The sequence below is a fragment of the Octodon degus genome, unplaced genomic scaffold, assembly GCF_000260255.1.
Source record: "Octodon degus isolate 3935 unplaced genomic scaffold, OctDeg1.0 scaffold00019, whole genome shotgun sequence".
In the NCBI taxonomy this organism is placed as follows: domain Eukaryota; kingdom Metazoa; phylum Chordata; class Mammalia; order Rodentia; family Octodontidae; genus Octodon; species Octodon degus.
This window is the reverse complement of record NW_004524595.1, coordinates 19736796-19759202: the sequence shown is the minus strand read 5'-3', so window position 1 is coordinate 19759202 and position 22407 is coordinate 19736796. Positions and strand designations below refer to the sequence as shown.

General features: G+C 44.7%; 1 protein-coding gene across 4 annotated transcripts in view; it reads right to left on the bottom strand.

Annotated features, from left to right (window-relative positions):
• Positions 1 to 22407, bottom strand: part of Pdgfra (platelet derived growth factor receptor alpha) — a 71085-nt gene that overhangs the window by 15182 nt on the left and 33496 nt on the right. For 3 of the 4 annotated variants that reach the window (XM_023711074.1, XM_004627512.2, XM_023711075.1), the window contains 11 exons: positions 18208 to 18312; positions 17709 to 17819; positions 17202 to 17355; positions 15467 to 15633; positions 12300 to 12415; positions 11857 to 11979; positions 10094 to 10205; positions 8812 to 8911; positions 8599 to 8704; positions 6986 to 7227; positions 1312 to 4344 (listed from right to left, as the gene is read on the bottom strand). In XM_023711074.1, coding sequence (XP_023566842.1) covers positions 4197 to 4344; positions 6986 to 7227; positions 8599 to 8704; positions 8812 to 8911; positions 10094 to 10205; positions 11857 to 11979; positions 12300 to 12415; positions 15467 to 15633; positions 17202 to 17355; positions 17709 to 17819; positions 18208 to 18312 — 1484 coding nt within the window. In that variant the 3' untranslated portion in view covers positions 1312 to 4196. Of the gene's footprint in view, positions 1 to 1311; positions 4345 to 6985; positions 7228 to 8598; positions 8705 to 8811; positions 8912 to 10093; positions 10206 to 11856; positions 11980 to 12299; positions 12416 to 15466; positions 15634 to 17201; positions 17356 to 17708; positions 17820 to 18207; positions 18313 to 22407 lie in introns of those variants that run through there. The other variant, XR_002820310.1, reaches the window with a different exon arrangement.

Here is a 22407-nt window from a genome sequence, read left to right as displayed (position 1 = left end):
GCACATCTTCATCCATTTTATTCATCAGATCTGGCCCTATGCAACTTCTGGCTTGTCCCTCAAATCAAATGACCATGAAAGGTAAACATTTTTTAATCAGTTCAGGACATCGAGGCAGCCACAATAATGCAAGCAAAGATATTCATGAAAGAGTACTTCCAGGGTTGGGCGAGAGGGCTCAGTGGACTAAAGTGTCTGCTTAGGCAAGCTTAGGCAAGTGCAGGGACGGGGCTCAATCCCCAGCACCACATGCATGCCAGCCATGCCCCCAGGGTGGGCTGAGCCAGCCACAGAGTGGTGCACGGCTGTAATCCCTGCACTGGGGAGGTGGCCAGAGCGATGGGATGTGTGTTCAAGCAAGGGGGACTATTCTAAGGGCGATTAATGACAACATGTCTTTAAATGTAATGGACTCTTTTACAAATTTAAACATTTACTATATTTTTTAAAATCATGTCTCATATTCTTCTTGCGAACCTGAAACTGTTTAAAAATATTTTTAATTAAAATTAAAAAATAGGGCTGGTCAGATAGCTCAGCAAATTAAAGCACCTGCTTAGGTAGACGCAGGGACTGGGGTACAATCCCTGGCATACTGTGCTGGCCCCACGCCCAGTGTGCACTGAGATGGCGACTGAGACTGGGCGTGGTGTTGCACATCTGTAATCCCAGTGCTTGGGAGGTTGAAAACAGGAGAATCACCACGAGCCTGACCTGTGCAGTGAGATCCTGTAGACTCTGTACTATATACATTAAAAAATAAAATTGTTTTGTCTATTTTTAAAAATAGCACATGTCAAAACATTTAGAGTGCAATCCTCTCTAGGAAAATGTGGACCAAAAGTACACAGACACACTCAGATGCACAGGAATAAATAAAACACACACTAAATCATGTAGTTTTGTCACTAGGAAACAACATAGGGAGAACGAAGAAGATACATTTGAGAAAAAGGATTCACTATTATACTTCAGATATTCCTACACTGTTTGAATGCTATACGGAATAAATGGGGGCCTTTCTTCCTTTTGCAGAAGACAAAAACACCAAAAAAAAAAAAAAAAAGCTAAGAACAGAGTCAAAGATGAGCTAAGTGCCAATCCCGTTTACATCAAATGCTGCATCTGAAAACTCATTCAAATAACACCTTGAACCTTAAATTCTTCATTGTTTATCAAAAGCGTAATACAGAAACTCACTGAAATGTTGCTAAGAAAACAAGCTGAACAGGATGGCTTTGGTATTTACGATTAAACTAAAAAATAAAAAAAAATTGCTGGACCCTCAGCATAACTTTAAATTACATATATATCATTTATTGAAATATAAAGATCTTCATTTACACACTTTAAAATAAAAACATGAATGGGGCGTTTGTGATACATTTCGTATGGGTAGACCCTCCCAATCTAGTTAGTTCCACTCACACACTCACCACACCTCCGTTTTGGGAACATGTAAGTATTTTTCTCTTTATTATTTCTAAAATATAAATTTTGGACATTCAAAAGTGCAACAGTTAATGTGCCTGTGGGGAATATCACAGTTAAAAAAATATAAACAAAGGCAGTGATACAGCTTGTCATAAAGGTTTTGGCAGTATTCTCCAAGTCTATATAGAAATACATATATACATATTGATGTATAACATCATTTTATCTCACGTCCCTCTTCACAAAAATAGGACCGTTTTGTACATACAGATTGGCAAACCACATTTTAAGGATATCACTGATCATTTAAACAGCCACAAATTGTGTTTCTTGGGTCAGCTTTGATTGTCATCATGAAAATAGAGTGAGAAGGATTAACAAATTTTCTTCTGGGGACTTTACAAGAGGCCAAAAAAGAAATAAGTCTGGACAACACAGCTTTAAAAATGCAATCCCGCATCATTTCAGGTGGGAGCACTGGTAGGAACTGGAAAACACCCAACTGAGAACCTTCCTCCAGTCTCACCATGTCATGCGAGACTCAAGGTAGCATCAGAAGGCAAAGCACCAGCAAAAGAAGGCTACACGGAGAGTGAGTGATAAACAGAACGCTTGAGCTGTGATTCCAGAAACACAAATGTGCTTCACATCTACTTGGCTCTATGGAACCAAGTCAGGTTTTCATTTTTAATTGGCCGATCCGGATCAGTCTTCACACTTGCTATGGAAAAGGAGGACAAGAAAGTTGAGGCTTGCATTGAGATTCCGCTGGTAGGTACTCAAGTACCTTGTTATTGCTTCTACATCTTCCAAAGCGTCACCTGCTGGAAGCACATCAGTGATTGCAGTAATCACAGCCCATGTTTCATTCATACGGTGTCAGCAATTAAGCATATTTCAGAGAATGCCAATGAACCCACACTAACCAGCTTCACAGTTTGGATGGATGTAACAATCCATCCTCCCACCTACGCCCAAAATATCAGGAAAACTTTTCAATCTTTTACACCAAAACATTGGCCTGGCTAGTCAGAAGCTCTGTATGTGGAGTTTGATAATTTTGCACATATTTTTCCTGGGGGAAGACAAGTTTAAGTCCCCCATACATTAGGAAGCAGCATCCTTACTTTGTCTTGAGTTTCGGAAGATGTGACAAAAACCAAAATCTAGCTTTCTCAGGCTCAGCTAAGACTGGAAAGCTAAATTAAAGTCAGCAAATACTGTACGTATGGTATTAAATGTCACTGACCTGAAGCCAAGGACTTTAATAGTTGGCTTCTCACATGGCTGACTTCTATCTAGCCCAGATCCAAATTTCAAATTTTTTTTGCTTCTCCCCATGGCAGCCTCCTGTAACCTAAGCCAGTGTTTCTAAAATTGGCTGATCCAAATAGCCTGCGTGTTTATAAACAACATAGGTCCCTCCTTCCATCAGACTTAATAATGCAGAATTTTTGGATTCTGAAGAATCTAGTGGATCCCACTGCCAGTCCCGTATGGGAACTTAAGAGCCAGGCTGATTTACACAAGGTTCATGAAAAACCCCTTTGTGATCTCAGGGTTTCAAGCGCCTTCCCTTTAGTGTAAGAGATAAAAGAAAGGAGCTGAGATTAGGGTAGCCTCCTGGCTCTTGAGGTTCACAGATTTAAAAAGATATGTTGGGATCCAAAGTTATCATTAGTCATGATGGAAACCTCTGTAAATCCTATTGTGATTTCCACTGGGTCACAGCAGAAGTCACGTGGGCCACAGGATTTTGCCTTTATATCGAGAGCATTTAGGAATCGGGGGTTTATTTCTAATCCCATTATTTGAGAGGTCATTAACTGTTTTTAGTAGAACGGATTAGGGAACCTATTCAGTACATAATTAAAAACTCTGACTTCCTGGACAACACTACTTATATTTTGCTCTCTATGTTTACTAAATTTAATCCACTATAGCTATTATCATGTTTAATAAAGAAACAAATGTTATTTAAGGTAAATGTCAAAAATGGTAAAACTTGCCATCTACTTAGTAAAGGGTGTTTTTTTTTTAAATTGTGCTTTCACTGTAGGGAAATCATGTTACATATTACTCATTTAGCATTACTGATAACAGTAGTATTATTATAAATATCGATTACAATATGAAAATGAGTTGTTGGGCAGCTAAAGGACCCAAATCTAGTAAACAAAGTTGGTTAATTGTTATCTTTTAACTCTTTAACACTAAGAAAAAAATATAAATGCAATAGTACCAGTACCTTTTAAGGTTCAAAAGTGGTTTTGCATGTACTTCGTAAGAAAATTCAACAGCAGCTGACACCAGGTTCCAAGAGAGAAGTACATGGATGGATTGAGTGGTCTCTTCACAAGTCCAGAGAAGACAGTTAATAAAAGTCTGAATGCATCCTTGGTTAGAGTTATTTACATAATTACAATGCTGGGGTTTTGCTGCAGTACAAATTGTGTATGTGGAAATCCCACCAAAGCCCTTGAAACACAAAGCTCATTTTCTGTGGCCTATTATTCCCTGTCCATCTATTTCCAAACTTCACAGGCCGCTGAGATGCTACTGAAGCATTGCAAGAGGCAATGCTGAAAAAGTTCGTTTCAAAAATCCCACTCATTCATATTCAGAAGGCTCCCCAGGCCCATGGCTGGGAAGTCCTCTTCACCCATCATCCAAGTCTCAACCTTTGCATTGCAAGAAAGTGGTTTTCTTAAAGGGACCCGCAGGTAGCTCCTGGAGTAGAAGGTGCCCACTGGATCTGTCAGTTACAGGAAGCTGTCCTCCACCAGATCCGAGGAGTCAATTCCAATGTCATCCATCATATCAATGTCCTCAATGGTCTCATCCTCCCTCTTGATGAAGGTAGAACTGCTGGAACCTGTCTCAATGGCACTTTCCTCAGAGGTCTGTGAGCTGTTCAAAGGAGACAAAAGGAAAGTTAAGATTCACAGACAGATCAGCTACACCATGGTGCCTTTCCAGGCAGTTGCCCAAGGCGAACACTTCCCACCACAGATGGTTTTATCAGTCAACCCTGAGCCCTCTAGAGTGGCAGGTCTGTCACTGAGACCACAGCTGCTCATCAGCCTTGCTGCATAAGCTACCTGGACAACCCCTCATCTTTCCTTCCTTCCTACCAAGCTTTTCACCCACTCCCTTCGCATGCTGTACCAATTTCTACTTTTCCTACTCATAGAAGAGAGCATCAGCAATGCCTGCTCAAAAGGCACAGAGAAGGAAATGTAAAAACTTAAATCAGCTCCACACTGCAGCCACACCCCTTGTTCTCCCAAGGATCTCCTGAGAGCCAGACTGTTCTCTGAGCCTTGAAGGTCCAAGTGAAGGTTCTTTATTTTTTACTGAGAAGAGGAGTTCGTGACAAGACATGATTGGGTCTGGAATGGACTTCACACAAGCTATTTAACTCCTCAGACTTGAATTTATTTCCTTGCCTATGATAATGCTTAGAGATATACCTGTTGGGATAATTAAATAAGGTAACAACTATAAAGTACCTAATAAATGCCCCATAACACATAATAAGTGCTCAATGAATGTTAGCAACTATTGTTATTCAAACAAATATCTCAATTTGAATAAAGCCTGGATACTAGCTTATATCAGAAAATAGAGGGGAGGGCTGCTCTTGTTGTTCTGAGTTCTTCTGAGAGAAGGATTTGGTTTGTAGTCCAGGTTGACTATGCCCTAGGCTGGCCTTGAATGCAGAGTCTTCCTGGCTCAGCCTTCGGCGTGTGGCGAGTATAAGCACATGTCATCATGCCAAGCTAGTTATTAATTTTCTTATGCATGATTGTGATGTTGTGGTCATATAGGAGAGAAATTACATTTTTAGGAAATCTATACTGAAATATAAGGGGTAAAGTGTCTTAGTGTCTATTACTTACTTCCAAATGACAAGAAACAAAACACAAGTTTCGGTGTGATATATGCAACACCCATTACATAGATATAGCCAGATAAAGCTCTCAGAAATGTGGTAAAATGCTAGCAACTGTTAACTGTGAGTGGTAGGTGTATTCTCATAGTATTCCTGTACATTTAAAATTTTTCACAAGAGTTTTCCAGAAAACAATCTTCCCTAAAATTCAGCCTGTCATGATTCCCCGTCTGCCCTCCCTGCTGTAACTCTTGCCATCTTCCTTAACTTATCTTGTATCGCTCTCTGCTTTTATGTATATTTTTGTTCCACCCTGGATATGACCTGCTGGTAGACAGGACCATGGTTTACTCTCATCATGAGACTGCTGCACCATGCTGTTTGCATAGTTTAGAGACCACAAAGAGAGGTTGACCAGCCAGAGGAAGGAATGAGAGACAGAGACAGAGATTGAGAGAGACATAAGACTCTCACCTTACAGCTCTTCCCGTCTTCCTGGCTGGCTTACTCTTACTCTTTGGTCTCTATCCACCCCAGGCAGGGAATGGAGCCTGGCCAACTGAAGCCTACAGGAAACAGTCTTTTGCCAACACCTCCAGCTGAAGGACTCCTCAGCTGCACTGTCCCTTTGTACTCCATGGCTGGGGTCTTCCCTATACCTAAGACCTCACCGCAGCTCCTAGTGAGCTGGCATCTCATTTAGAACCCCAGTCCATGAGGCTAGTCTTGATGACTTCCTGGCCCTGATGCCCTCTCTCTAGGACACTTTCCTAGAGACTGGGTACCAACTGAGGACCTGAGCCAATCCTTGGGTACTGATCCTAAGTCAATCTTGAGTGCATATCTATGGTCCTACTAGAGGAATACCATGGTAGGGACTGTTGGCTCCTTCCTTAGGGACAACTGACAGGTAGGTCAGGCCCCCAGCTCTGGCCCTCTTAGCCTGGCATACTCATCTCTCTGCTGGTCTGTCTCACAGGCATTGGCAGGACTGTGGGGACAGAGGAAACTCATTTCCACTGAGACAGGACCAGATCACTTCCCTTTTTGTCAGTGTCACAGCTGACAACCTGGTTTGCAACTGGTTCCCAAGCCACAGAGCCATCTGGTAGCTCAGAACCTGGATCGCCCAGGGCTCAGACATGGAACTCCTGAGCCCTCTACAGTAGGACCTTGTCTCAATCCACTGAGGCCATCAGCTGAGCCCTAGGAGAAGGCTAATGACTTCCCAGCTGACAACTGCCTGTATAAACCCAAGACTCCAGCTCTGAGTACACGCATGCATGCAAGCATGCAGGTACACAGGCAGGCATGGGCAGTCCTCTTCACTGCAAGCTACAATGCCCTGAACAAAGACAGAAGAGACAGAACCAACATGCAACATGGATCTTAGCAAGCTTCCCTCACCCCCACCTTTTCTCTCAACTTTATCCTCCCTTGGACTATTCCAGCTGACTCAGGTCAAAGGTTTCCCACCAGGGAAGCCTGAGCCCCCTACCCTGCCCCAGCCCCAGGAGTCACAGGGCATAGAGTCTCATCTGAGAGGAGACTTGAAGCTGCAAAGTTCCCATAGTACAGTTCACCACCCAGGAAAGCCTCCCTCTGGCAGCCACAAGGAGGAGTGGGTGGCAGCTAGAGGTGGCAACCCACATCTACCTGTGCCTGTTCCTCTTTCCCAGGTCTTCCTCCTCAGGCACAGGGTCAATGTCAGGCAGAGGAATGATATAGCCACTGTCGGCGCTCAGTCTCTGCTCATCCAGGCCACCCTCCCAGTCTTTCAGCTTGTCTTCCTCATTTTTGTAGAAAACACCGATATACGTGTTGTCTGAGTCCACACGCATGCGTGCCACGGCAGGATGGTCACTCTTTAGGAAGTCCAGGTGGATTTTCTCATAACTCTGTAAGTATTCATTTAATATATTTACTGAGTGGGCTATAAAAATGAACACAGGTATTCAGAAATCACAATGAAGTCAGGCATGGTAGCAGATGCCTTGTAATCCCAGAACTTGGGAGGCCTTGAGTTCAAGGCCAGTCTAGGCTACACAGTGAGTCTAAGGCTACTCTGAATTACATAGAGAAACCCTGTCTCAAACAAACCCCTAAAACAGAAATCAGGATGACTTAACTCTATGTGTTTGCAAGTGACCTCAGAGACAGGTAGGGTTTAAACAATTCATTCAGTCCTATGTCAGCCATCCCCAGAGGTGGGGACATGAAAGAAGGCCCACCAATGGCAGAGACCTGCCAGTAGGTCTTCAGATACCAGGAGGCCTTTGCCAAGACTGTAGTTTTAACCATGTGCCTGCCCCTCCCCCTGCCCTAGGACTAGCATTGAGCCTCTGGCTCCATTACATGCAGCCTCCAGGGCCCTCACAGGTCCCTATAGGAGGAGGTAAAGACTTCAATGGGAACATAATTCCCAACCCGTTCTTGATTTCTACATGTCAGGAAAGTCCAACCTTCCTATCAACACTGTACTCAGCAACAGTTCTAATCTCTCCCCACTAATCAGAGCTCACAGACCAGCATAAGGTTAATTTCTTCCCACTCCATTCCTGTGTGTCTCTGGGGCCGCTGAGCTCATCAACAAACAGCAAACTAAAGTGTTTAATGTCTAGTTTAACTTATGGGAGATTCCAGCGCAGCCTCCTGCTGCTGCTACTGCTCCTCCTCCTCCTCCTGGAGAAGAGGAAAGACAAGCAGTAAAATGCAAAGCCCCACACACTGACTAATCCCAATCTAAGCAGCGGGATCTATTATACAAGTTCCCCTCAGTTTCCTTCCCGAGCTTTCAGCAGAAAGTTGTTTTGTTCATTTCTCTCTCCTGCCTGGCTCCATGAAATTACATTTGTTCCTTTAACAATGCTTCCTACACCACGGAAAACCAGCTGGAGCCACAGATAACAGCTGAGGCTGTCCCTTCTGGACAGCAGGTAAAAGCCAATTTCACATGGATTTAAACACATTCAAATTAGTGATTTAATGGCTATGGATGTCCTGAGACTTCTAACTGCGCAGCAGATACACAGACATCTGGAGGATAAAGTGCCTACAGGTGTCGAACACACAAAAAGAAAGGGGAGCCCCGCGGGAAGAAGAGGGTTTTCATTCACCACTGCTACCAGGGACCCATGGAGCCTGGCCACAGAATCTATATCGTGCTTTGAAAATGCTCCTTTCAAACATGCTGAATAGACAGCACTGCCCCTGGGCACAACTACCAGCTCTCCTCCCTCTGGCCACCACTCTAAGAAGCCCAGACAAACCTTTTTATACTGTCCCGGCAGCAGGTTCTCCACTATCTCACTGAGGTGGTAAAAGGAAGGTCTCTTCTCTGGCTCACTGTTCCAGCACTGCATCATGATGTCATAGCTAGAAAGGCACAGAGTTCAGAGTGGGCACAAGGACAGTCTGCAGGGGTCCCACCCCAGAGACCCACAGGACAGAGACTTGGGCCCATGGATGGGGTGAGAGCTTACACTTCGCTGGTGGCGTGGTCAGGCTTGGCCATCCGGTACCCACTCTTGATCTTGTTGTAGAAAGTAGAGTCCACCATCATGCCAGGGTAGGGTGTGCCACCTAAGAGCACAGAAGACAAGCAGTGTGACAAAGGCACCACACACTGCTGGGACACTCAGAGTAACAGACATGGTAGGCAATGTCTACTATCCTGAAGTCTTGACAGCTTGGTTTGGTCAAGGAAATTGCTACCTTTTCCTTCACCTCAAAGGTCTACTCAAATCTTACATTTAACCAAAACTTTAGGCTGGTCAAGTCCAAGCACCGGATATAAAAATTTTGCATCTTTAAAACAAAGTACTAAACTATTTTTCGGTGTTTCTGACTACTAGATCTACACATACAAGCAAGCTGGAAAAACCAGAAGTTAGAATCGAGGGCAGGAAAATCATGTGATGTTCAAAGTGATTACAGCAAAAGTCAATGTTGGGGCTTAAATTATTTAGAAATTCTCTGTTTTTCAAGGAGTATGAAACCTGATAATCCCCAACTGGGACGATGCAGGGTGACCCTCCTAGAATAGGGAAGTAGGAGAGACAAAGGAGACTAGGGAGGGAAGACACACTTTATTTTCTTCAAGATAACAGATACACCCATGAAATGGTTCATAATTTTATAGCTGAAGGCAGGTCATGTTGAACTTTCTCTCTGACCGCTTCCAAAGCTCATCAGGGCTCCTTTCCCCTGTCTCAGACTTATATTGCAATTTTAAGTCAGCACCACATGGCTTACTTCTAAGGGTTAAGTCTTTTCCTCCCTACTAGAACCTTGCAAGTCAGGGTCCTATCTGGCCCTTCTCTTAGGGCCTCCCCTGGCCATCCAAATGCCTAGAAGTTTCTCTCCTCCACAATGATGACCAGGAAGGGAAGTCACAACCCTTTTCCTCATCACACTGCCATCACCCATCCTCACCGGGTGTGGCGAGGAAGGTCCACTGGAAACCATCTAACCTAAAGGTCAAAATGAAAAGGCATCCAGGTGGCAGATTCCTCAGGGCACCTCTAGAGGAAGAGAATCACTCAGGCATGGCCCAGAAGAGGTGCAACAGAGATGCAGGGGCAGGGCTGGTGTGCATCCTCCCACACCCTCTGTCTGTCTGCACAGCCCTGCAGCAGACATAGCGAAGGCCAGTGCGTGGGGCCACGCTGCTGCAGTTTGCCTGGCCACACAGTCCAACAGAGCTCGTTTCCCTTCTAGGCTGTTCTAGGACTTCCCAAAGAGGCAGAGAGGCGAGGCCCATACCAAGAGAAAAGATCTCCCACAGCAGAATGCCGTAAGACCAGACGTCACTTAGGGTGGTGTAGAGGTTGTCGAAGATGCTCTCAGGAGCCATCCACTTCACAGGCAAGAATGTCTGCAGGGAAGGAGCGAGGGGATTAACCACTAGCCAATGCAAGGACGATGTGCAGCAGTGGATATGGGCAGGGGTCCTCCCTCGGCTAAGAATAACTTGCACTAATGATCTTGCTCCACAGAGCGTATTTTGGGTGCATTCTGCTCACTGTCACACTCTCAGTACGTAGTGACTATTTTTTTCTTTCCCCTAGAACTGAGATTAAACCCAGGGACTTTGCACTGAGTTACATCTTAAGCCCATTTTCATTTTTTATTCTTAGACAAGGACCCACTAAGTTGCTAAGCTACATAGGCTGGGTTCAAACTTAGCAGCCTCTTGCCTCAGCCTCCCAGAGAGCCAGAACTACAGGCCCAGCAACCCAGAGGTTCCTAACACTGATAAATGAGAAATGGTTTAGGCTTCTTAGCTCCTCCAAAGGAATGATTCCCCAAAATACTTAATACTGAACTGTTACCTGTGGACTATAATAAAGCCCTGAACAGATCTTTTCCCTTTTCAGGGATTGCTAATCAGAAAATTAAGAATAGATCCAGTGACCTGTGAGGCAATAGCAAAGATGGGACTTTAAGAAACAAGCAGCAATTTCCTACCACTAGAGCCTCTTTTGTGAAACTGGTCCAAACTCTGGTGAAATACTAAATTGAAACAGATATGTGAAAAGGCCACACTAGCATTGCTCCGCACCCCAGGACTGCTGGAGAAACGACGAGAGATCCATGACTTGATGCAGTCAGGGTAGAAATCAACTCCATCGAAATTCAGTGAGGAGTTGAAGGTGCCTAGGAATCAGCCTGGCTATGGGTCAAGGTGACACACAGCATGGACACAGGCCTGGGCCCCTCACTAGGTAGATGCGGGAACCCCAAGAGCCATCTCACAACCCATGCAATGGAGTGCTCTGGAATTGTACCTTCAGGTGGTAGATGTACCCAAATGCACTTCATCTGCTTACAAGGGAGGAGCAAAGAGGATGGGTCAAATAACTTTATTTTTATTTATTTTTTATTTATTTATTCATTTATTTGTGGTGCCAGGGATTGAACTAAGGACCTTGTGCTTGCTAGGCAAGTGCTTATTCTACTGAGCTATCTCCCTGGCTCCCAAAGGGTCAAATAGACAATACAAGGACTGTCTTTAAGGATAAACTGGGCCTCTAAGACACATTCACACAAATGGCATTAACTTTCTACTGGTCAAGTCTACCTTATGTAAATATGCTGAAAGCTTAAAAACTAGTGACTCCTGATTGGGAATGTGTGCTTGTGCACACATACACATAACTTATCTACTAATAGGTAACACTATTTGCCAGGAACTCTTCTAATACTTTGCATGAATTCCCTTATTTACTTCCCCACAGCAGCTCAGAAGATGGGCACCACTACTCCATCCCTGCTACCGAGGACACTAACTAAGGAATGACAATGACAGGGAAATTGCTCCCCAAACCTAACCCTACAGGATAAAGCAGGTATGCACACTCCAGCCATCTGTGCACAGCATGAGCTCTACCTCCTGTCCCCCACGAAGTCCCCTCATAAGTCTTGTGGGCTCTATGGTAAAAAGATGGGCCGCAAATGCAAAAAGCAACACAACTTGAGAAACTAGGAGGAGGGGGGGTATGCCAGATGGGGACACAGATACATACGCTGCCTTTGGACACGTAGTTTGAATCATGCATAATGTCTCTGGCCAGGCCGAAGTCGCAGATCTTCACGATTTTCCCTTGTGCCAGGAGGACGTTACGAGCTGCCAGGTCACGGTGGACACACTGCATGGAAAAGCAAGAAAGTCAGTCCACCTGCGACTACAGAACAGCATGCCTGCAAGATTGGCCACTCTCTGGTGGCTCTTGGAGCTGTCCAGCATGCACTAAGAACAGCCTCAAGAGCTCAGCATCAGCACACACCCAACAGACAGAAGGCTCTAGGGCCACCCAGACACTGAAGATGCCAGGCCCCCAGCCCTGCTCAGGAAAACGGCAGGAAGGTCAGTGAAGGAGATAATACTCCAAGATCTCCTTCTCAGTGTGTCCTCCCCACTTGGAAATCTGTAGTCCTGTCTCAAGAAGTCCCTACTCCTTGAACTTACGTTTTTTGAAGCCAAAAACTCCATTCCTCGGGCAACCTGGTAGGTGAAGCTCAACAAATCCAACAAAGTAAGGCCCTCAGAGCTATCATCTGAGAGGAGGTTTTTGACTTCTGAGTCTGCAAAAAAGGAAGGAAATGTGTTGGGCTGGTAGCCAGTATGACAGCTCATCCACTCTAAGACTCAGCTTGCCAAGCGTTGGCCAAAGAACACAGCTGGAGCTGTTTCTTACAATTCCTGGCCCTCCACAGTGAACAATTACCTATGTCATGGGGGCTGGGAATGGAGCTCAGGATGGAGCATGCTTCAGACCCTGGTTCAATTCCCAGCACTGCAAATAAGTAAATACTGAGATCTTTTCTCTAAAAAGCAATATACAGCTGGGTATGGTGGTACATGCCTGTAATACCAGCACTAGGGAGGCTGAGGCAGGAGGATCATTGTGAGTCAGACCAGTGTGGGCTACAAAGTGAGCTCAAGGCCAGCCTAAACTACACAGAGAGACCCTTTCTCAAAAAGACAAAAAAAAAAAAAAAATTTAAAAATAAAGCAATATATAATCTAGGTGTGGTGGCTCATGCCTGCAATCCCAGCACTTGAGAACCTGCATTTGGGAAGCTGAGGCAGGAGGACTGCTGAGAATTTCAGGCCTGGACTATATAGGGGAACCCTATTTTAAAAAAACAGAGCTGTTTTTTAAATATATATATATATATATATATATATATATATATATATATGAAAATTGAGGATTCCTCACCAAACCAAAAGAAACAAAAATCTAAAATGCTCCAAAGTCCAAAACAGTATGGACTGACATGCCACCACACATAAAGAATTCCACACCTGACCTCATGTGACCAATCAACATTTGGGTCACAAAAGCCTTTGTTTGTAAACAGGTTTGTAAACAGAAGAATTTGGCAAAATCTTGTTTTTGTTTGCAAAATGTCTTGAGTCCCACAGAAACACAAAGGTGGCCATCTTTTCTAAAATCATAGCACAAATTAAGTTCATGAGCTGAGGGATCACTGCATAGATGAACTAAAAATACCGTATAAACTTCAGACAGGCTATATTATGAAGTCCACATGCAACATTAGTGAATTTTGTGTTTAGACTTCCAGCCCAACTCCAAGACAGTTCACTATCTACTTGTGAATATTCCAGAATCTGAAAAGAACCCCAAACACTTTTGGTCCCAAATATTTTGGATGAGAACTATTCAGCATGCATGCAGGAGCACCCACCTAGGGGTTGTGTGTGTGTACATATAGCTATAAGGGCCAGTCTAAAGTGATCTCCCTAGAGGGTTCTCACATTTTTTTTGTTCATTTGCCTCTCAGATTTCTTTTTTCAACTTTAGTTAGCAACCACCATGAGCATCTTTAAATTCACACACACACACACACACACACACACACACACACACACACTCAAGTCTTCTGTAACAAATATACATGAGGACTCTGAAAAGATATTTTCTGCATTCATTCATTTGAGACCTTGTCTCAAATGAGACCCCGAACCCACTAGGTGGCCCAGGCTGGTCTCAAACTCACTGCAATCTTCCTGTTTCAGCCTTCCAAGTGCTGGATTCCAGGTGTGCACCACCACATCTGGCTTTATTTTCTTTTTAGAGCTATCTTCATGGTACCTGATTTATAATTCATCAATTAAATCAACTACCAATCAGGTGAGGGAGTGATCTTAAAGATCAGGAGGCCACTAACTTCTCTTTGCATGCAACTTGTCCATTTTTGTCCCATCTGGAAGTGTCCCAAAGTTTTCGAGGAAGAAGGCAATCTAGGCCAGCAGTTCTTGGTCCTCTCTGACAGTGTTCAGGCCAGTGAAGAGTGGTTCCAGCCATTCACATTTTCAGCCAGCTACAGACAAGCCAGAAAACAGCAGTCTCCCTGCCAACAGGGTCTGGGCCTGAGCATGACTCAGGTCCCCCTGATTTCTGATGCCAAGTCCACTAGCTCAGCCTGGGAAGCAACATCAACTATTTTTAACAATGTGGGAGGGAAGAGGAAGTGCTGGTTCCGATAACTCACTGACTTGTCTTTAAAAAGCTCTTGGAAGCTCACCCATTTGGCAATGAGAAATGAATGGAACTTGGAACCAGAGAAAATGGAAAATATTGTGTACTGAACTTTGCAAAATGAGCACAGAGGAAAAAAAATTTTTTTAATGAATTGTACCTTTCACTTAAGAACCCTGCAAATATTCAGAGTCTACCCATGATTTTCGAAACAATTTCCATGGCCGCTCAACACTTTTGCATCAACCAATAGGAGGGCACAGGCCCCACAAGATCACAAGAAAAGCCAAGGTCAAGTCCTTCCAGCAGTCACCCTACTCCAACTCTGTGGTTAGACCAGGGCCAAGGGTCACCCTGGAGCAGATGGGAGGTGGTCCATGAGGCGTGGCATTGGCCAGGCACCCTGGAATTTACAAATCACTTCAACCAACCACACACACTTGCTCTCTGAAAACAGCCAGATCTGTCTTCTAATGACAGTCAATAGAAACACCTGTCAGAAAACAGAACCTCAGATTGATTACTCTCCAGTTTCTACCACAAATTAGAAGTTAAGAAAGCTAAAACCAAGCATTAATGAACTCAGATATCAAAGTCTTACAACGCAAGAAAAAAAAAATCACTATGAGGAAACAAGGTAAAATTACCAACTTTTAATTTTTTTCCAAGTAAAGACATTAAAAATATATTACTGTGCTTTCATTTAAAGAAAAAGAGAGTGGAACTGTGCAGGGAATTTAATGGTATTTATTACAACATTATCCTATCATATGCAAGGACCCAAGTTCAATCCCCAACAATGAGAAAGAAGGAAATGTTAAAATACTGTTTGAAGAAATACATAACAAAAAAGGAAGGCCTTTATATCAGAATAAATTATTTTTTGAAGTGATTTTATGTAAAGTTTGAGAAAGTCACTACATTAAGTCTGTCTTTATTGTTTTTAATTCACTGGGTACAGAACTGGAACAATGTGTCACAGACCGGGCAGAGCAGACCTGCACTTAGGGACCACGTAGCCTGGCAGGTCTATTTATCATCCCAGTTCACCTTCCCCCTTAGTATTTTCAGTATCATTACACCACTGGAAGGTCACAAGGTCCAGAGTGAGTACAGACATTTTTACCTAGCATAGATTTCTTCTTGTATGAGACAGGACGATCATACAGTGATCTCTGGATATCGGAGTACTTAGAAACCTCTTTCCTTTCCAGCATGGGGACATACTGGGTGGCATCAGCCTGCTTCATGTCCATGTAGTCGCCATTGTTTTCGAAAGATAAAATCACATAGCTGTAAAAGCAGATAAGGAGATTTTACCTGGGGTAACCTCTAGAGCAGTTGCTGAGTAGGTAGCACAACAAAGGATGATTTGGAAACTCACAGTTTACCAGGTATTAAGGCAGGCACAGGGGCTCCAGGTGAACAAAAATAAAACCATTGTAGGCCAGCGAGATAGCTCAGCAGTCTAAAGCATGCCTGCTTAGGCAAGCTTAGGAAAGCACACAGGGACTGTGGTTCAATCCCAGCCACCACAAGCCATGCCAGCCTTGTCCCCAGAGCAGGCTGAGCCACCCACAAAACAAACAAAAACAAAAACAAAACATTGTGTGCCCCTCATATGGGGGTGCTGAGGCAGGGCACATTAATCACACAACCACACAAATGCACAGGTCATCTCAAACTCAGCATCCTAAGAAGTAAGATAGGGGATGAACCCCATCTACAAAGATGGGAAAGATTGGGGGCCTGCCCCTTAGCTCAGTTCTTTAAGTCAGGCTCAGGTTGCTGTGGTTCGATCCCCATACCTCAAGCCAGCCAAACCTGCCCTGAAGGCATTCGGAGCAAAAAAAAAAATCCTTATTCTTGCCTGGCAAGCGCAAGGATCTGAATTCAATCCCTGGTTCTGAAAAAAAAAAAAAAAAAAAAAAAGATGGGAAAGACTGAGAATATTTGGGCTCCACATCGTCAGCTGCCCTGATTCTTCTTACATATGTCTACTTCTCTAGGCACATTTAAGGCTACAGACACCTTGACGAGCCACACGTAATATAGGGGAACATGTTCCCATCAACTTAGAAAGCATTATGTCCACTACATTTGAAATTTGAAAAATTCTTGACATTGTCTTATATTCTTCCTCTGTTTCTCAATTCATAAGTCATGAACCTGAACCACTGTGACCATGGGGCCTGGGCAGGTGATTCCCAATAATCAATTTAGGGCAGATGATTCCTGATAATCAATTTAGCAACTATTTGGTATCCATTAAAGGAGTAATAGCAATTCATTGTATTTTCTGTCCTTAGAGAACTTCACATCTACAGAGATCTCTGCCCATAGGCATCTGTGGGTGGGCCACTACCACTGGCTTGATTTACCAGCCCTCCTTCTTCAAGTACAAGTAGCTCAAGCTTGAAGAGCCGCATTCAATTTCTTATAAGAGGACCAACATCAGCCAGGCATGGTGAGGCAATTCTGTGATTACAGCACTTGGGAGGCTGAGACAGGAGGATCATTGTGAGTTAGAGGCCAGCCTGTGCTACATAGGGAGACACTGTCTCAAACAGAACAAAACAAAACTAACAAAAAACAAGTGGACCTGAATCTTACATATAAACAGTGAATGGTGCCCAGGATGACTGACCCTAACAGCAAGGCCTTCTCACGAGATGTCCTGGTACAAACCACCTGCAGCCATCGCGATCCATCAGCACCACCATGGAGACAAGGCAGGCTAGCTGGACGCCATCTGCTACCTCAAGTACTGAATCTGTAGGCATGGGGTCTATCGGGACATGAGTCCTCTCTACTTGTGAGGCTCATAAAAGAACAACACAGCAATGTCTCTTCGCACTCACCTCCTTGTGCTTTCATCTGTAGGGTTCAGTCCAAAGATGTCCAGTTCTTTCTTGGGCTTCTCAGGGTGTCGGCTCAGGAAGCTATCCCTATTCTTATGCAAATAGTTGACCAAATCCCCATAGAAGCAGTATTCAGTGATGATGTAAATGGGGCCTGTGGAAACCAATGTCAGTTAGAAGATGGGTATGAAAACGAAAAACATAAAGTCATGAATTTGTTCTAATTAGACTTTTGAAACAGGACCTAAATTGCTCAGGCTAGAGTGGAATTTGTGAACCTTTCACCTCAGCCTCTCAGAGTGCTGAGATTCCACCAAGCCCGGTTCTGTGAATTGTTCTGTTTGGACCTGCAAGAGATCTCGCTCAAAAACAGTTCCTTTCCACCGTCAGTGGGACCAGTGGACCCTGCTGAGACTCACGTTCACTGGTGGGGCTGGGCGTAGAGAGGGCAATCTGAGTCCCTTGGACAGCGTCCCCAGCCTCCCACCCCCCAGGCCAGGAGCCTACCTGACTTGGTACAGGCTCCCAGCAAGTTCACAATGTTTAAATGTGGCCCCAGGTGAGTCATTATCTTCAGTTCAGACATGAGAGCTTGTTTTTCACTGGATCTGGCCGTGGCTGTGGGAGAAATAAATCGTGTATCAGTGCAGCCAAAGCACTTCCCGTTCTGTGAAAGCTGGCACCGTGGCTAATCCTGTGATCTGATATCATTTCATTTACCAAGAGTCTAAAAGAGGAGCAGATGGTCCGCTCAGTCTACGTAGACTGTAATGACTAGTTTGCAGTCTTGGGGGAGGAGGAGGAAGAGGTCACTAGAGATAACTCCTGATTTTCCAATGTATGAATGCGTGAAAAGAGGAATCAAAATAAACCTGGCATAAAACCCAGAGTCAAAAGAACCAGGATCTAATTTTAAACTTGCTATCTATAAGCTTTGCACTTCTCGATTCTGAAACATTCACTTAGCGTCTCGGACCCGAGCAGCCCCGCCCCACGCAGCACTTACGTTTGAGCATCTTCACCGCCACCTTCATAACAGGCTGCGAGCGGCTGAGCCCGTATGCTGTTCCCTCCACCACCTTGCCAAAGGCCCCGGATCCCAGGATGCGACCTGCGGGCAGGCAGAACCGTCAACACACGCCCGCTCCCAGCACCGCCCGCTCCCAGCACCGCCCGCTCCCAGCACCGCCCGCTCCCAGCACCGCCCGCTCCCAGCACCGCCCGCTCCCAGCCCCAGGATCACCGCAGCTTCCGGGCCAGCGCGTCCGGTGTACGCTGGGTGGGTGCTTTTCCTGCATGGGACAAGCCTAATTATTTCTCCCAGCCATCGAGTCAGAAAAAGTATTGATCCCACAGAGAAGGCAATCAGCATAATTGCTTTTGTCAAATAACACTGCTGATGGAAAGGAAAGAACAGATGGGAGAGAAGGGTGCAGTCCTGGCACGAACAGCTCGGCGCTGGCTGGCCCCGGGACCCTCCACTTGCCACCGTGGCTCCCACCCAAGGCCCCGGTTCTCTACCCTTCTCTTCACCACAAGCACACAGAGGCAACATTTGCATCAGTACACCTTTAGCCACTGGAAATGCTTCAGCGTTCCAGATTTCACTGGTTCCAAGGAGTACTCAGGAAAAAGCCTCGGGCTGAGCTCATTGATGCCTATTATCTGCTAGGAAGGCCATGGAAGTGGAGGCAAAGCACGCCAGGAGTGCAGGCTTTTGCTGCACGTGAGAGAGACAGAGAAAAGCCATTGTCACCACATTTAAAGATTGATGAGGGGCCAGGCATGGTGGCTCAGGTCTGTAATCCCAGAACTCAGGAGGCAGAGATAGGAGGAGTACTGTCAGTTGAAGCCTAGCCTAGGCTACAAAGTGAGACTCTGTCTCAAAAAAAAAAAAAAAAAAAAAAATCAATGAAGGACCTGTCCAGGGTGCCACGGACAGCCCAGCCATGGAAGGACTCTGCTCAACTCTTAAAGACATGAAGAGCAGACACTGTCCTTTCCACCTGTGTGCACTCCTGGAAATCACACCTGGAAAGGTATTGTATCACCAGAAGCAGAGAGCCAGAGCAAGGCCCATGGCACAGCTGGGCTTGTCCTAGCTACTTTCTATGTCACTGCGATACAACACCCACTACACACAATGAAAAGGAGGAGAGGTTTATTTTTGGCTCCAGGTTTATACAGACTGTCCACAGTTAGCTGGCTCCAAGGCAGGGCAGCACAGCAGAGGGGCACAATGGGGAGGGGCCTCACAGCATAGCAGCAGGACGGCCCAGGGATATGGCGCCTGCCTGGCAAGTACAGGTTCCTGAGTTTGATTCCCAGTACAAAAAACAAAAACAGAAGAAGAAGAAGAAGAAGCTATAGCCGTAGGAAGCAGAAAGCAAACTCATTCAAGGAAGAGGGAGGGACACAGAGCCTTCCAGCCCATACCTCCAGGGACCCCTCCTCCTGCTGAGCTCACCTCCCAGCATCCATCTCAGTGGTCAGTCTGGTGAACGAACCAGTATTACACCCTCATGAGTGTTATGCCCCACAAACCACTCGTCTCTCAAAAATGCCATCTGTGATCACACGAGGGTTAGAGGGACAGCTAGATATAAACCACAGCATTCTCCACCTGGCCCCCAAAAGACTCATGCACATCTCTTTATGCAACATGCATTAAGTCCATCTCTAAGAGTTGCCACAAAATCCTAACCATTCTGGACTTGCTGAAAAGACGAATTCTTAGCTGTAAGACCTTGCACAAGGCACACGGCAAATACTCCCATTCCACAGGAGAAAACAGGAAGATACAAAGGGATGGGACCTGAGCAAGATGAAAACACAGCAAGGCAAATGTTCAAAAGGCTGGATGAAATACACCCAGATCATAGTTTTATGAGACAATTTACTTTCACATTATGCTAGTCAGCTGTGCATCACCATAGCTGCACAGGCAAGTACAGGAGGTGACCTTTGCGTTTGATCACTTGTGTGACAAGGTAAGAATTAGCAGCAGGTGAATTTTACCCATCGTATGCTCCATGTTACATTTTTATGCACTTATAATTTGTATCATCCTATGTTTTGTTTTGATTTTTCTCAGGTAATTAGCCCAATTCAGGACAAAGTCATGTGAAAGCTCACTTGCACACCAAGGGAGGAGGTTGAAAGCAAGTCATCGGGTGACTTGGCCACCAGTGACATACCTACATGTGGTTCTGACAGTCTGGCAATTCTCCTCCCGGATAAAGGTTTGAAAGAAATGAAAGCATACACTCTACAAAGACAGCTCAGCTGGTAGAGCAGAGGACTATAGCTTTGGCAAAGACCTGTTCTAGAATATTCTCAGCAGCTGTACTTGTGATAGGCAAGAACTGGAAACAGCTCTAGATATCCAACAACAGAAGGACTAAATATACTGTGAGGTATTTATGTAATAGAATCTACCCACTATAGATACCCCTAAGATATAGATAAATTTCAAAATATTGTACCGAATGAAAGAAACCTTGGGGGCCAGGGAGATGGCTCAGTGGAATAAGCGTTTCCCTGGCAAGTACAAGGGCCTAAATTCAATCCCCAGTTCTGCCAAAAAGAAGAAAGAAAGAAAGAAAGAAAGAAAGAAAGAAAGAAAGAAAGAAAGAAAGAAAGAAAGAAAGAAAGAAAGCAAGCTTATGAAAAAGGAGGACATACTGTATGATTCCACCTCCTTGTTTTTAGGTTTCTTTGCTCCTTTTGCAGATAGGTTCATGGTTACTCCACAGAAGAGAATCTGGCTAAGAGCCAGGGCTGAGCACCCAGTTACTATAACCACTACCATGACTAATTACTGAAGGGCCCAGCACTTCCATTTCTGTAGATGAGAAAACTGGGCCTCAGGCAGAGCATATGACTTGCCTGTGGCTATATAAAAATTAAGTGCTTTCGCTGGGTCTATCTCTCCCTACAGACTATATTCCTCCTAGAATAGTACATGGTGTCTCCCCCAAGCATTCTCTTGTCAAGAGCAATGAGAATAGAGGGGGAATACATCAGAGAAAGTAAACTAAAGCCTTGAAAATCTTTTTTCAGGTAGAGATTATCTCTTCTCTCCCCCTACCCCTGAGCTACATCCCCAACCTTTTTTTATTATGAGATAGAATCTCACTGAGTTGCCTAGGCTGTCCTTGAACTTGCAAATCTCTTGCCTCAGCCTCCCAAATAGCTGAGATTCTAGGCATGTGCACCTCTGCCCCTGCTTTGTAACAAGATTTTGAAGAAAGGTCTGAGGGCCCGTGGTGAACTTTTTAGTAGATTATTACTACGTGGGACAAGATGCAAACTGCATTACAGATTATTTTTATGACATGGTTCATAGAAGTCAAAGAAGTTATGACTGTGAAGCAGAGAAAGAAATGACAGAGAAGTGGAGAATGAAGATCTTGATTCAGATGAGAAGAAAAACAGTAATGGAAATAAATACTCTACAAGTCAAAATGCTGCGAAATGGTTGTAGTAGAAGTAAGCAGGAAAATGTTCTTAGGTTCTTGCCAGGAGTGAAACCAACTAGAGAATGCCAGCACTGCAAGTCAATATTGGAAATGGTTTGTAATGGACAAACTGGGAAGGGAATTGATAAAAGATCAATTACAATAGAGGAAGAAGAAGACATATCTGCCCGAGGGACTCCACAAAGGAATCCTGGAGCAGACCAGCAAACAGACAGGTAAAACATCTCAAGGACTTCCTAAAAAAATAGCAGGACCGGTGACATGTCAAATATGCCCTGCAAAAAAAAAAGATAGGGAAACAAACTATATGTGCTATCACTACAAGTGACACTTGTGTATGGAAAATGCTGGGGGGAGGGGAGGGGTTTTTTTGTTTTTGTGGCTGGCTCAGCCCACCCTGGGGGTGGGGCTGGCGGGGCATGTGGTGCTGAGGATGGAGCCCTGGTCCCTGCGTACTTGCCTAAGCTTGCCTAAGCAAGCACTCCAGATCGCTGAGCTATCTCGCCGGCCCCAACATGCTGTTTTTAAGTGTGAAGACTGCCTTAGGTGTGTCATAATTGAAGTAAAGATTATTTTTGCCATAGTTTTGTTTTTATTTTCATCATAGCTCACATAAGAATTTACTTATGCTGGGGCTGGAGAGATGGCTCAGTGGTCTAAAGCACCTACTTAGAACAAGCTTGGCAAGGCATCAGGGACCGCGGTTCAATCCCCCAGCACCACAT